This window comes from Lygodium microphyllum, chromosome 20 (genome assembly GCF_053477565.2).
Source record: "Lygodium microphyllum isolate KBCC chromosome 20, Lygodium_microphyllum_v1.1.10, whole genome shotgun sequence".
In the NCBI taxonomy this organism is placed as follows: Eukaryota; Viridiplantae; Streptophyta; class Polypodiopsida; order Schizaeales; family Lygodiaceae; genus Lygodium; species Lygodium microphyllum.
In genome coordinates this window covers 66711441-66726899 of record NC_141154.1, presented here as the reverse complement: position 1 = coordinate 66726899, position 15459 = coordinate 66711441, and the positions used below count along the sequence as shown (strand labels likewise).

The 15459-nt window shown below is 38.5% G+C and overlaps 1 protein-coding gene across 3 annotated transcripts in view; it reads left to right on the top strand.

Moving 5' to 3' along the window:
• The window catches only part of LOC148018982 (uncharacterized), an 87144-nt gene extending 76708 nt beyond the window's left edge, over window positions 1-10436 (top strand). Inside the window, exons 4-6 of one of the 3 annotated variants that reach the window (XM_087701490.1) lie at window positions 8224-8360; window positions 8957-9049; window positions 9579-10436. In XM_087701490.1, the coding sequence (XP_087557616.1) occupies window positions 8224-8360; window positions 8957-9049; window positions 9579-9806 (458 nt within the window). In that variant the 3' untranslated portion in view covers window positions 9807-10436. The remainder of the gene's footprint in view (window positions 1-8223; window positions 8361-8956; window positions 9050-9578) is intronic. The other 2 variants (XM_087701491.1, XM_087701492.1) reach the window with 2 other exon arrangements.
• Window positions 10437-15459: the final 5023 nt, after the last annotated feature.

The following is a 15459-nucleotide window of genomic DNA, read 5'->3' as shown; positions in this document are numbered from 1 at the left end:
ATACCCATGCCTTGGACTCACTAAAGCAAAGTCTTCATGGCAGCTTTGACATGAAGGATCTTGGTGATGCAAATCACATTCTTGGCATGCGAATACTTAGAGATAGGTCAAAATTATTACTCTATCTATCTCAGCAGAAGTATATCTCCAAGGTTTTGCAATGTTTCAATATGGAGGAGGGAAAAACAATTGGGGTTCCACTGTCTCCATATATGAAACTCAGTGCAGAGGTCAGCCCTACATCTGATGATGAGAAGGCTGAAATGGGCAAGATACCATATGCTTCAATTGTTGGTAGTTTGATGTATGGTATGGTTGCTACATGTCATGACATTGCCTTTGCAGTGGGAGTGGTTAGCAGACACATGGCAAACCCTGGTAAAAAGCATTGGGAAGCAGTGAAATGTATTATGAGATACCTCAAAGGCACAAAGGATTTGTGCATTTGCTTTGGAAAGCAGAAGGCATTTATTGTTGGCTTTACGGATGCAGACTATGCTGGTCATGCGGACCGTAGAAAGTCGACTTCTGGGTATGTGTTTACCTTCACAGGAGGAGCAGTATCTTGGATCTCCAGGCTACAAAAGTGTGTTGCATTGTCTACTACAAAGGTAGAGTATGTGGCTGCCACTGAGGCATGCACGTTTGGTGGGAGAGCTTGGCATTACAGAATTACCTGTTCTCCATTGTGATAGTCAAAGTGCTATCATACTAGCACGGAATCCCGTCTTTTATGCAAAGACGAAGCACATACATGTGAAGTATCACTTCATTAGAGATGTACTTGACAACAAGAGCATTGAGCTTGTCAAAGTACATACAGATGATAATCCTGTAGATCTTCTCATGAAGGGTCTTTCAGCAGAGCGGTTCGCTCATTGCCGATAGATGATGGGAGTTGGATAGGTATATGTATTTCAGCTTTGTACATACCTAGACTTAGCTGATTCTTTTCTTCTCTTAAGGCACATTGCCTTTAGGTGGGAGGTTATTGGAAATAAAGGGCCATCGTGCCTTTATATGTGTACGGGTGTGAACACACCCTTAGCACATTTGCACTTTTATATATATCTATCCAAAAACCTAAAGAGGTATACCAGTCTTTGTACCCAATATCAAAGGTGTCCTGCTCAATCTCCTTTCGATTGCTCTCTACTCTGTGTGTGTTATCCATCGCGTGTTCAGACTTAGCTCTGTGTCAGGCTCTGTCATAGATTGCGTGATGGAGGTTGGAAACATGTGCTTGATGGATGTAGAGAAGAATGGGCAGCTTCGGTTGAGATGTCCTTTGCGAATGGGATATGAGTAGCGAAGCTACAGGGCTTGAAACTTGCAAAAACAAGATTGGGCTGAATGAAGGGCAGTCTACCTATTTATAGAAAGTTTTAGGACCCTCTCTTAGGCCCAAAAATTGAGCTAGAAAGGACAGCCAACACAAAGCTTTGAGTGTTATTGTTTGATGTGTTGTTTCCCCAAGGCGTCCCATGCCAAAGTAGCCAAGGCATTGGACAAAGGATATACAGTTGCTCCCTAGTGGCCTACCAAGATTACAGAGGTGATGATTATCTTACCAAGGGAGTTCAAGTGGTCACCCCAGAGAGGGTAGGGCATCGGACAAAGGGTGCTTTGCCTAGTGGCCTATCAAGTTTTGCAAAGACAGATGGAACCACCTTTTTTAAAAGTTTTTGAGAGAGAGTGTGTGTGTGTGTTTTTTTTTTTTTTTTTTTTTTTTTTTTGGTTTTAAAATTTTTGATAAGGAATGTTTTCAAAAAGGGAAGGTGGTGGTCGATTAAGTAATGGATGCGAGACTAGCAGCCAAATTCAAAGGCTTTCACAAAATAAACAGGCTATTCCTATCACTACATGATATTGATGACGAAGAATTAGGCTAGTGGTGTGTGAAGTAAATATGGTGGGTATGTGGTGAAGCAAAAGAGATGTGCAAAAAGCAAGCTAGTGAAGCTAAGCAAGCAAGGGAGATTGCCCTATGCAAGGCCCGAATATAGTGGATCCAGAGTCAACCACTTAGAAAGATTGAAAAGGGATAAATGCGCACAGATGCATGTTTAACAGAATAGAATGCCAATGTACTGGAGTTATGTAAGAGGCAATTTAGATGTGATTATACTCATACAAAATACTATGCAATGGTGCCACTTAGATAGTGCCTTTGCAAGGAAGTTATTCACTTATCCAAGCACTTTTTTACAATCATGTCATCTTGATGATTTAGATGAAGATACAAAGTATAATATACAAAACTGTTTGAAAACGAAACTGTAAACAACATTTTATCACCACCAAGAGAAAAAAACTGCCCCCTCTTAAACTAGAAGGGAAAGCTATAGAGAATTACACTCTCCCTTTCAATCAAAAGAAGTAGAGGAGGTGTACCCAAGCTGATCCTGGGTAGAATATACTCCAACACCAGCCAATTAACAGTCTTGTTTAATATGTTTGCAAAGTTATCAGATGAAGGCACAAAACTCTAGGCATATGGTGCCTAGCTCAATTTGCTCTTTGGTGAAGTGAAAGTGGATTGCCACATGTTGTGTCCGTGGTGTAATGATTGGATTGCCCGCAAGGGTAATAGCACTCTAGTTGTCACAGTAGACAATGGTGGGAAAGTCGCACGGGAACTGAAGTGCCACTAGTAAGCTCCTTAAATAGAAAGTCTCTGTGGTACCATAAAAAAGAGCCCTATACTCAGCCTTGGCCGTGGAAGCCGCTGCTGTTTTTGGCTTACGACTGGCCCAAGAGATGGGTGTTGCGCCTAAGATAAAGAGATAGCCACTATGGGAATATCAGATGTCAGGATCTCTTGCCTAATCAGAGTTAGTGTACCCTTGCAAACATAAACTAGATCCACAAGTTAGGCCATAAGAATAGGTACATCAGAAATATCTCAAAACACAAAGACATACAATCCAATGTAACATCCTAGGTGCAGTGAAATACTGACTAGGAAAACTAATTGAGTAAGCTAAATTTGGCCTAGTGTGAATTAATCAAAGGAGTATCCCTACCACAGATCTATAGGGATGCGTATAGGTGCAGCTTCAAACGACACTAAAGTGGCAAACTATAGGTTGAGAGCCAATGAATGACTTACATAGAGTCCTTTGAGGAACAGTTGCAATTGGGCACTGGTTGAGGATGTACATCGAAGTGTTAATAGTCTCGACCCAAAGGCACTCAGGGAGCTTTGGTGTGAACAACATAGAGGGTGTCATATTCATGATAGTCCTATTCCCACGCTTTACGATTCCATTTTATGAAGAGGAGTTGGTAGAGATAAGTTGGCGAGAAATGCCACGTTTCTATAGAAACTGGAAAAACTCATGGGAGGTGAACTTACCCCCCATTGTCTCTCCTCATGCATCCTACATGATGATTGGTTTGGTTATGCATGAGCAATACCCAAGCAGAAAAATATGTGAAGATATCAGATTTAGGCTTGAGAAAGTATACTCACATGTAACAAGCATGATCATTCACAATTTAAAAAAAAATACAATGCACCGTTCAAAGTGGCGGTGGATGTTGAACCACAAAGATCAACATGAATCAATCTAAGAGGCATCTCAGCTCTATGTGTAGACTGCTGAGGGAATGGGGTATGGTGTTGCTTCCCAAGTTGTCAAGCTTTATAGACATCGCGTGATAGCTTCACACTTGGAAGGCCATCAACCATTTGACGACGTGACAACTCATAAAGAGAGTTGTATTCAAGCTGTCCTAACCGAAAATGCCAAAGACGCTCATTGCTAGTAGGCTCTCATGTAGCAACTAAAGTTTGGAAGCGGTGGAACTCAAAGTACTTAGCTATCGGCTTGGAAAGAAACTGTCATGTGGTATAGGCCACTAGGTTGTGCCTCACCACGAGCAATCACTAAACCTGTTTGAGAGTCAAGGATCTTGATTGTGGTTGTTGTGAAGAAGACTGCTCGACCCAACTGGCAAAGTTGTTGAGCGGATAATAAATTCACTCCTAGTTGTGGGACATAGTAGACATCATCCAAGGAAATGCGATGAGGGCCCCGGTTAGTGTCAAAACTGACACAACCGCGGGTTGAAATTGTGATCCAGAAGTTGTTAACACTTGGTGAAGGCTGGGTGGCATTCCCAAGTTGTGAAAAGATAGAAAGTGTGGGGATGGGAGGATGACCCTTCATCATGGAGACACCACCCAGTTGAGGAAAAGGCGAGGTGCTAAAAGGGGTGCCTAAGGGTGAAGGACCCCTTGGTGTGATGTGTGAAGACATGTAAGGTGCACTTAATGGAGGCTGAAAAGACGGTGTAGCGAAACTAATGGGTGGGATTGGTGGGAGATTAAATGGATTTGTCATTTGTGTAGATGTGGGAAATGTGTTAGGTTCCTTTTGTCCATTAAATGCAAATGATGAATCACCAAAATCAAATTGACCAGGTGATGTAAAACTTGAAGGAAAAGATGGAGCACTCACTAAAAAGCCCTATCCTCTTCAGGGCTAATGAACTAATACTTAGTTTAAAGAGTTCCTGCATCATGAGCATCTCTGATATCTTGCGAAAAAGAGGTAGTAAACTCAAAAGATTGAGAAATAGTAGCATGTGTACTTGGCATATGAGATTGGAGTGAATGCAGGTGGAGAAGTGTATGGAAAAGATGTAGACGACGGTGGTTGAGAGGAAAATGGTTTGTACTCCATGTCAGTTTCCATGTTAGGGTGGCCAATCCACTGTGGAGCTTCCTTCCTTTCTACAAAATCATTAGACCGGTGTACCGAAACTGACAAGAAAAACTCAAATTTACCTTTGATTTGGGCTTCAGCTTGATACATGAGGGTGAAATCATATTCGGCTCGTGAGATCTTGTATGGTTTGTGGACTCCATGGTAGTTCGAAGACTCTTTGGCCATGTTAGAAGGAGGAGCAAGCGGTGAAACCCACTCCCTCTTGTGTCTCGATGTGTCCAAGACTATCATGATGATTGTGAAGATGTGTTCGAAGTCATCTTGCCCTTTTGTTGTTCCTATTTCTTGCGAAGGGGCTTTCAGATCAATGTTGAGGTTTCATGGAAGAGAATCTTGCTCTGATACCATGTGAAGAAATGCCCTAATGTAGAAACATAAATGAAAGCATACGACAAAGCATAAACTCAAAAATAACACAATTAGGTTAGGGTAGCTCAGAGACAATGAACATAGTGGAAATGTGAATGAATGACTAAATATTGAATATACAATACTCATGCAACAAACAAACAGTGCAAGAATGAAAACTGTACCTCAAACTCGTGTCTCGAGGACCAAGGCAGAGGTGTTGAGCCGGAGTGTGTCGTACTCCAAACGGATCCCGAAACGCAGCAAGGCAACCTTCAGATGTCGGACAACAGCAATTGTAGCAGTGTCGGATTAATGTCTGATGGACAGCAAAGGAGAGAGAAAATGCAGTAGTGTGTGGTGTTGAATTAGTGTGACAGCAGCGAATGCAATAGTGTGTGGTGTCGGATAGGTAGAGGAGAGAGAAGAATGCAAATGTAGCAAGCTGATGATGATGTGGCAAGCTGACAGCAGCAAAGACGCAGGTATGACGACATGGCAGGGTGACAGCAGTAAAAACGTAGGCATGATGATGTGGCAGTTCGTACAGTAGCTGTAGATCACAAATGCAGCAGTTCAGCACTTCACTAGTTGTAGATGATGTGGCTGATCAGAAAACGTGGTAGAAATCAAATTCAAATGTTGGCTGGTCCCTCACGCGAATCTTGCTAAGAATTAAATCTCAGCCTTGAAAATAATTCTTGAGGCTTCAATGTCATGGCATGTTTCTTGAGGTTGCTGTCAAACCCTAATTTTTGCTGTAAATTAGGACTTGCAGCAAAGAGAAATGCAATTTCTTAGCCTCCAAGAATTAGAATGTTGAAATCTTTGGAGCACGACAGGGAAATGGCTGCTGAATGAGAGAGAATGCTGGCTAGAGAGTAAATTCAGACTTCCATCACGAGAAAATGGAAAAAATCAGCTGCTGCACTATCTAGGTGAAAGCTGTCTTCATTGATGGAACACACTGGATATGATGTTTGTTTGGCTGACATAGCCCTTAAACTACTGTCACCTATTGCTGTAGTCTCTTTAGGGCATGCCTCCAGCTCATGGAGGGTCTCTTGCTAGCTGGAAATGGCCTATCAATTGTTTTAGCAGCTATGGTAGCCTTCCTTTTTTTTCGTGAAGAATATGGTAGCCTCTCTCTCTCTCTCTCTCTCTCTCTCTCTCTCAACTTGCACAAGGTTGGAATGACCCTCTTTATCTCTCCCCAGCCTCTAAAACGTCTTTCCCACTTTCATGGGCAAGCTTTGCCAAGTGGCAGCCTTCTAATCCCATTTTTTAGTATTATCTGTATAACTTTAAAATTTTGAATTTTAATTTAATAATTATTTTAGTGCCCAAAAAGTTAGTCTGACCAATCAACAATTAATTTGGCTAGGCCAATTCATCTCCCAAGTGTTCCTTGGTCTTCTTTAGCCACCGAATTGACATTAAGTACCATTAAATGCCAAATCCCTAGTGTCACCAATTGACACTTATGGCTAATAAAATGTATCAGACCAATTTTTGGCACCAGATACCACCTATATTTGTGCAACATTACTTAAGACAACTTTTTCCTTTGACATCCATTGATTTCCTTAGGTCCTTGGCTTATAAATATGAAAGAATCTCGGTTGCACCTGATCTCCAAGGGTCTTGATGAGTAGATGATCTCCAAGGGTCTTGATGACAAGAAAATGCTGCCATGAGTGAGGTGGTTGCTCAAGATCAAGGGTGAAAGATAGGGCAATGGAGCCAAGAACACTACTTGATGAGCTTAGAAAAGGGATGAATGCTATCAAATATGCAAGAATCCTCACTTTAAAGGCCACTCAATCTCACTTGTTATATTTCTAGGTCCAGGTTGCAAGCAGATGCTTTGGGACCATCCAACAATTCCTAGTAGCAGTTCTCTAGGGGTAGTGCAGTTGTAGTCTCAGTCGTTAGGAAGAGAGTGCAGTGCTCCTCTAACAAATCATTTTCCAGGATTTCCGAGAGATACCATTATATTCATATAATTATAAAAAGGCATTATTCAGGTGGACCAATTCTTCAAATTGGTCAACTTGAATCATTTTTAATTAGCCTGACCTTAGTTATTATGTTGGTGCAGCCAGTTAGTTTTTTAAAATATTTATCAATAGTCAGTTGTGGCCATCCATCGACAGTCTTCAGATTGCAATCGCATTAAACAATACTTGTATACTTGCATGCGTGTGTTCTTCCAAATCAGTTCTCATTGTGCAACAATTTCAGTTGTTTGTCCATGGCATGGAGCAGAGAAGTGAGGATCCTCGACACAAATGAACACAATTTGTTTATTTGGGCTATCTTAAACCGTCTCATCTAAACCTCCCTTTTTGCAATGCCCAAGTGAAGGGTCTTCCGCATCCACTATTAACCTAAAGCAGATACTCAACCTTAGGATGTGGGGATTGAATGAATAGGGGATAACAAGGACCATATTAGATAATCTACTGTTGTGGCTTTTACTTAAGTTTATACTTGTTTGGTTTAGGCTCTTGTACTTTCTTGTTTCCCATTGGGGATAAAGGTTTGCAAAGGATATTCCTTGCAGCGAGAACTCTATATGTGTGAGCCATGTTGTGTGTCTGTAAATGATGTCTTGAAGTGAATAGCACATTGCATGGCAATGCTGTCTTATGTTGCCAAGTCTATTCAGAAAAGCCAAGCCATGTCTCAGGCACATTCCTCTATTCTTACAACAATCACACATCTTAATCCCTCAGTGACAAATAGTTGTTAAGTCCTATTGGTAAACTCGTGTACCTTCTCTGCATTTTTGCTACAACTTGGATGTGTGACAAGTAGTACATTTAATGTTCTACATGGCCATATTCAGTGTTTTTGAGGCCCCGTTAGACTCTCCTTATTATGAGGAATGCGAGCATGGAGCTAGTGTATCTTCGTGTCTTTCAACTTTTTCAAAATTATTAGGTATGCTTGGCATGCCCATGCTTTTGGTGTGAGGTTTTGGGTGGAGCAATATGAGTGAAATGGTATGAGGATTTTTAGGCAGCCAAAAGTTTAGGCATGCCTTGTTATTGGAAAACATGGATTCTAGGATTTGTTTGGTTAATTGTATGTTTGTCACTGTTTGAGTCTTAGCTTCCTTTTTGCATGAGTGCAGGAAATGTACCAAACTTATTTCAAGGGACTTCATCATCTCATAAGGCTGTTGTTGGTGGGGTCACCAGAGCTTCTCGAAGTACAACAATTGATTTAACCTCCGGAAATGATGACGAATTAACTATCACAGCTTCTGGGGTAAGGTGGAGATATTTTGTGGTGTTTACAAAAGTTTTCAAGAAAGCCACTTTTGTTCTCTACAAGGTTAGGAATTGATTGGTTTATTGGACCTTACTATGTATCTTCTAGCAGTATTTTAGCTGTACATTCTTGTCTGGTTGAGGTTTCCATAGTTTGAAAATGCTTGTATACTTGTGGAGAAATACATCAGAAAGTAACTTTTTTGCCCATTTAATTGTAATTGGTAGCAATAGACACAAATTCCAGAATAATTAATCTCACCTGAACTTCTGTAGGAGCAACGGCATGTCGGAAACGGTTTTTATGCACCTTGTCTGCATGCTATTGTAATCGAATTTGAAAGCTGAAGGGGGTCTTGAACCCAAAGATCTCAGTACTGGCATGCACCATTGCTGGCTGGATGCTTTTCACGTAGTAGATTTCTTGCAGGAATGTGTTGGTTTTCTGGTGGCTAACCAAAAGCTTTTTAGCCTGTGGGTCTGCAAAGGAGAAATGATATTAAGGATATAATTGCAGCAGTCATCCTTATGTCTGTTGCTTTTCTTGTGCTGTAGAAATACTCTGTTTTATTGTGATACCAGATCTTGTTTAAGGTTGGGTCAGGTTTGGTGGATTTCTCCAATGGGTTCCAAGACTGGTCTTTCCAAATTGATAGGAAAGTTTCTGTGATGGCAGTAAATGGGAGTGTAAGTAGCTTCATGTCTAGCCATATTGAGTCAGTAAATTTGAGCTATCTCAAGCGTTTAATAATCCACTTGATTCACAGGAAGTGCTGGGAAAGTTGTGAAAAGCTTGTTTGAACCTCTTTTCTACCAGCTGTATCTTTGCATTCCAGTAGGGGATGAAGTGCTTGTTGATTTCCTTGGCCTTTATCTTTCACATAAAGGCTGCATTTTAATCTTAAGTAGGCTCAGATGCACAAGTAGCATGTGTCATATATGTATGGTGGGGACAATAGTATAGTCTGTTACATTTGCACAGACAGGACAGACCCTATATGTATGTCAATGGAGGTTTCTTTTTTTCTGTTTGTTTGGTTGTTGGCTGTCCTCACTTTAGGGTTTGCAACTTTTTTTCGCACTAAATTTTGTGTTTATGATTGTTGTGAGTTTTGTGATGTCCTTGCGAAAAGAAAACATTGATCATGACAGTACGCTTTTGAGGGTTGTGTGGGAAGCCTATGCTTACAATCTTGTTCTTTTGGCCAATTTTCAGAAGCGAAAGCTGGCACAAACAATCACAGAGCCTACTAAGGAGATGCAGTTAACATGCTCCATTTGTATGGATAAAATGAAAGAGGAAACTTCTACAGTATGTGGCCATGTTTTTTGCAGGGCATGCATCTTAGCAGCTATTGCAAGCCAAAAGAAGTGCCCAACCTGTCGCAGAAAATTGACAAACAACAGCATTCACCGTGTTTACCTATCTAGTAGCACCAGATAATATACCGATTCTTATTTCCAGTCATCAAATGTCTGTTGCATCTCAGTAACATGATGTGACCTTTTTGCATCTTCATGATATTGAGGGCAGCCTATGGGTGCAGGGTCTTACTTTACAGCTGAGCAGGTGGCACTTCATTACCCTGAAGGTGTTGAAAAGCTCCTTAATTATGGCTATGCATGCTAGCCTCATGTAAAAGCTTTCTAATGACTGAAGTGCATTTGGTTCAAAGAATGACATGAAGCATAGCTACAGCTGTGGTAATGAAGAATTGTGATCCTGTTTGTTTGCGGTTGCACATGCAGTTTCACTCTCTAGTACCAAGAGTTTCTAGTAGGGATCTGAGGTTCATATAAGTCTGAAATAGAAGATTGGAACGATTTAAACCCTATTTTTCAAAATTATTCTAGTAAGTAGGGGATAATTTGATGAATAGGACAAAAATATTCCCCAAGACGTTACAAAATTCTCTTTTTGTTTCGGACAAAGAAGGCTCTTGTGGGATCAAGGCAAAATATATTCTAGCAGCATTTTTTACTGATTCAAACAACAATCTATGGTATATATTTGTAGAGCAAACTTGAATATCTTGAATCAGTCAATTACTTCTCCCTTGTTTCCGTAGAAAATGGGGTGGTAACTTGAACCATGGAATGAAAACTTTAGCAAGCATTTTGGTCTAAGGTGTATGAGGGTAGATCCGCTCGCACAGTTTTTAGAGGGGGAGTAAAAAAGAAAAAGGGAAGTCTACCCATCTTGATAAAGTATATTATTGGTATGAAGAGCTTCTCGAGATTTAGGTGATTGTCGGTGATGTTACAAGTATGTTCCTCCCTAAGTAAACATATTCTATTGTTAGGGGAACTCACATTGACATGTTTTTTGGTCCAAGTAGCGACTAGTTTTGCCACGACTTTCTAGTATCGAGACCCATGAACAATATAAGGAAGAAGGTTTCCTTGAAGGTTCTTTAAGGTAAAAGGCATTGGATTTGGTGCAACAGAATACTAGGACTACTTGACCCACTTGAAAGAGTTGCTTCTTAGACAAGCAATTTGTTTAATACTTCTGATCCCAATTGCACCTTGGATAGAAGATAAGAACTTTGGATCTGGTCTTCATCTAGCTAGGCTAGAACCTCCAGCCAAAAAGAGAGAGACTCTTATGGAAGGAGCCAATTTGAGAGTGCAACCCGCATGTCGGGAACTAGGATTCTAAAGGAGCAATTGTTTCCAACTCGAAAGCCAATTTATATGGAGAAAGACTAATGGCCACTTTATGTGAAGTCCAGTAACGATCTATAGGTATAGAAGCTTTCTTGTTGATTCAATATATTATGATTGAACTAAATTTCAAATGGCTTATATGGTCCCTATACATCACTGGTCGGCAAGTATGATGGTCTTAATGATGATCTCGCATGTGTTTCGTGTCTATCTCATGGGTGGTTTCAAGAAACCTTGTGAACTTACTTGGGTTAATGGCATGATTCCAATTGTATCAACTATATCCTTTGGTACAATCGTATATTCCTTACCTTGGGACCAAATAGGTTATTGGGTGGTTAAAATTGTAATAGGTGTACTTTATACTATTCCTATCATAGGATCTCCATTGGTGGAGTTACTAAGAGGGAGTGCTAGTGTGGGTCAATCTACATTAACTTATTTCTATAGTTTACACACTTTTGTAACCCCTCTTCTCACCGTTGTTTCCATGTTGATGCACTCGGTGGTGATCCGTAACAATAAGAACTTATTAGTGTTATTATAACAAGGAAATAACTAAGAAGGAATATTTTGTTGAATAAAGATCCTTTCTTCTAGAATGAAACTATTTCATTGCTACTAGTTTCTTGCATTGAGACATGATAGATTCTCTAGTGGATTGTAGTACTATCCCAATTGAATTATTGAAGTTCTTGGGGTAGCCAAATTGTAGCATTTGATAGAAAGGAATTGGATTATGGGAGTGTGACTCATTCCAAAATGTAGGCTATGTGGTTATACCTTGAGCACTACCGCAATAAAGTTTGTGACTCCACCAAATTTTCCTAATTCTATAAGGATCAAAACTTGGATACAAAGAAAACTCTTTCTTTAATAAAAAGAAAGGTTTCTAGAGAGTTATTCCCATGATTGGACCCAAATTTTTAAAAGGCTTCGCCAAACACTATCCCTCATTCTTATTGTAATATTTGTGAGGTTCTACAAATGATTTTTAAATGCAATCATTTTCCTTGCATTTGGCATTATTTGTTACTCGTAGAATCCACTATCAGAGTAAAAAAATAATTTGAAGAAAAATTTAGCTAAATTTTTGATCAAGTAAAATCTTGAATTGACTCTATTGTGGAAAGTCTTGTTAATTTTAAAAGAAGGTTGATGTATGTATAGGATACAATATCATTTTATAAGCTTCGCATATAAATTTCTAGCTAGGTTGACTTGGATTGTAAGGTATTCATTACGATTCTTCACTATGATCTACTCATTAGTCCTTTTCAATCAATATTGAGATCTGCAAGTTCACAAGGAATCACTTGAGTTAGGTGGGGAGAAATTTATACGTTTGATTGGAACTCTATCCCAATAACAAAAAAAAGGCCTTATGATTTTGTTTTGAGAGCAAAATTAATTAAGGGCATGGGACAATTATTATGAAGAACTCGCTTGGCCTAACATCACATTATATATTTTTCTAGTAGTCATTTTAGGAATGTTTGCATGTACTGTGGGTCTTGTAGTTTTGGAACCATCAATGATTGGTGAATCAACAAATCCTCAAGTTTTTCGTGTCTTTCGAATACTTTGTATAGTTTCCAATAAATTGTTGGGAGTCCTCTTAATGGCATCCATATTGGTGGGCTCGTTGATGGTTCCTTTCATAGAAAATGTAAATAGGTTTCAAAATCCATTTTGACTCCCAATTGCCACGACAGTTTTTGCGATCAGTACTGCAGAAGTTTGGCTAGGCATTGGATCAACTCTACTCATCAATGGGTCTTTAACTTTGGGACCCTTTTGAAATTAATCTAGCAAGAATTGGGAGTTATTCTTTTTTGTGTCGCACACAAGTGATTCTATTCATAACAATCTAAAGAGTTTTTGTTCCAATACAAGAACTCTCTAGATATTCTCTAGATTTATTAAAAACTAATTCATTTTTCTTAGAAAATTCCAATTCTTGCATTGTAAATTAATTTTTCCATCTTATCTATTATGTGATCATTTATTGATTAGAACCTCAAAAATGTGAAAACTATTTTTTACTAGTTGAGAATATTAGTGATTTGTCAATCACTTGTTCTTTTTCGATAAACTTTTACTAGGAAATTTGATAAAAAAGCATTCCCATAATAATTTCACAATCTAATTAGTGGATCTCTTTTCAAAACTTTTAATTTTTTACAAATTCTCTTGATTGCAATCCAATAAATCTAGAACTATATTTATATTGGATTTTTTGAGATAGTGATAGACTCTAGCATGTAATTCTAATTGATCAATGAATGTATTCTTTGAGCTAGCTTTCCTCGTTGATTTATCCATGTTGTTCCAATGAGAAGATGGTCTTGTGCAGCTGAAAAGAATATCATTACTTTCAAAACAAGTAGGGTTTCATTTCATTTGTAGAAAGGGATAAAATAAATCTATGAGATTTTTGGAAGCCTCATAAAGGGCTTTACTTGGGGTCATACTATAGTCTCCATGTTTCAACAAATGATAGTTTTCCAATTTCTTTAGGACTTTCAAATGGATATATACTATGACTTGCATTTTGGACAGGCGTAAATATGGCATGAATGGGAAATTTCCCACACTTATATCCCTTAGAGTTATTTATTTGATATCCATAACCATTTTCAATTATTAAATCAATATTCAGAAAAACTAGTTGGGTCACAGTAGCTATGTATTGTGAATGATCAACTCCCCGCACGGTGGGCGGTAATAAAATATTCCCAACAGTGACCTTTTTGGGACCAGCTACATTAAAGAAGAATTTTGAATATCACGAGACTTGCGTCGAAATACAGTTTCTTTCAGATTAACTAAAGTATGATGAATTCTCTCTTAAATACTCGTTATAGTAGAATACTTATGTACTGCTTTCCTAAATTTGGCGTATGTTTTACTTGTGCCTTCTACTTCTTCTAGCAAAGCCTTACACATTGCAATTCCCATAATACCAGCCTGTCCACGTTTAAAGGGTGATACGCGGAAGCAGTTGTAATAAAGGCAACTAGTTTCTATTTTGGATTCAACACATTTCCATTTTATTGTTTGACTAAAAATTTAGATTCCACTTTTAATCATGTCAAAGTCCTTCTCTATTTAATGACATATTCAAAAATCAGACATCTTTTTTTCGAGGTCTACATCCATTGTGGGACATTGGGGTCACATCATGGATGAAACTGAGGTTTATACTGCTTCAACGAATAGCTTGTAGAGCCATGTCCCTCCCTAGACCAAGTCCATTTATTGTATACCCTTTCATGTGCCTTTGAATCTATAAACACCCGCCAAGCACCAAAGGGCAACGTATCCTCAAACATCCATAACAGTAACGAAGGTATTATTAAAGCCTATGTGAATATGAAAAATTCCGTTGGGCAGGCCGTGCTTCCCCTTTCATGAATGATTTTTCTTTTGATATTTTGTCATATTTAGTTGATTATTCATGATGATTTGACTATCCTAACTTATTCTAATTTTTGTCCAATGCACTATCACCCCTACCTCTATTTGTGCCTCATGTTAAAACATACGACCATAATTTATCTTCTTCTATGCATCAATCGACATTTTTCATACATTTTTCAAATAGAGGCACAAAGTTTCATTTCTGTAACTCCATATTGATTTAGTAAGTTTGTATTATGAACAAAGCAAGCCTCTTTTTGTTGATGGATACACCAATCCTTCCCTTTGCTTCGCCACAAAAAAAAATAAAAAATCTATTGATGGAAAACTCAATAAACATTGAATAGTCAAAATTCAATTTTAAGTATTATTTAGTTAATTTTTCTTGAAGCGATATGTGATTCATCCCTTTATAAGATTATAAGGACTTAATTCTTTCGTCACTCCTTCTCTGGAAGGTATTCTTATGTAATTACATTGGATTCTTCTTGATATGTAAGTCAAGACTTGACATCTATTGTCTGAGCATACTCAAAACATTGCATTGGGAAGTAGTTTCGTGAGTGTCTCTTCTATATCAATTAGACCTTGTTTCTTCACCATTTAGAAGTAATCCTTCTTTATTTTGGTATTTTCAACTTCAATATTTACATTGAATCGTTGCATATTCCTAAAACCTTTATGAGAAAAAATATATATGTTTTTTTTTTTTGGGTAGGGACACTCATGCAAATACTTTAACAAGTAAATTTATTTAATAATTAAATACAACATACTATTTCTCCACCAATTTTCTTTTGTCTAGCATCGCGGTCTATCAATTCCATGGGATGTTGATCATTAGGAAAAAAATGAACTCACAAATGGGCCTTTTAGTCCCCCCCCCACCCCCTCCTTAAAATAAGGAAAAGAGGAGAGAAGAATAGTAAAATAATCATCTTCTCTCTCCATTTTTTCAATATCGTTTTACATTTTTATATTATTTACAAAGATATACTCAGATT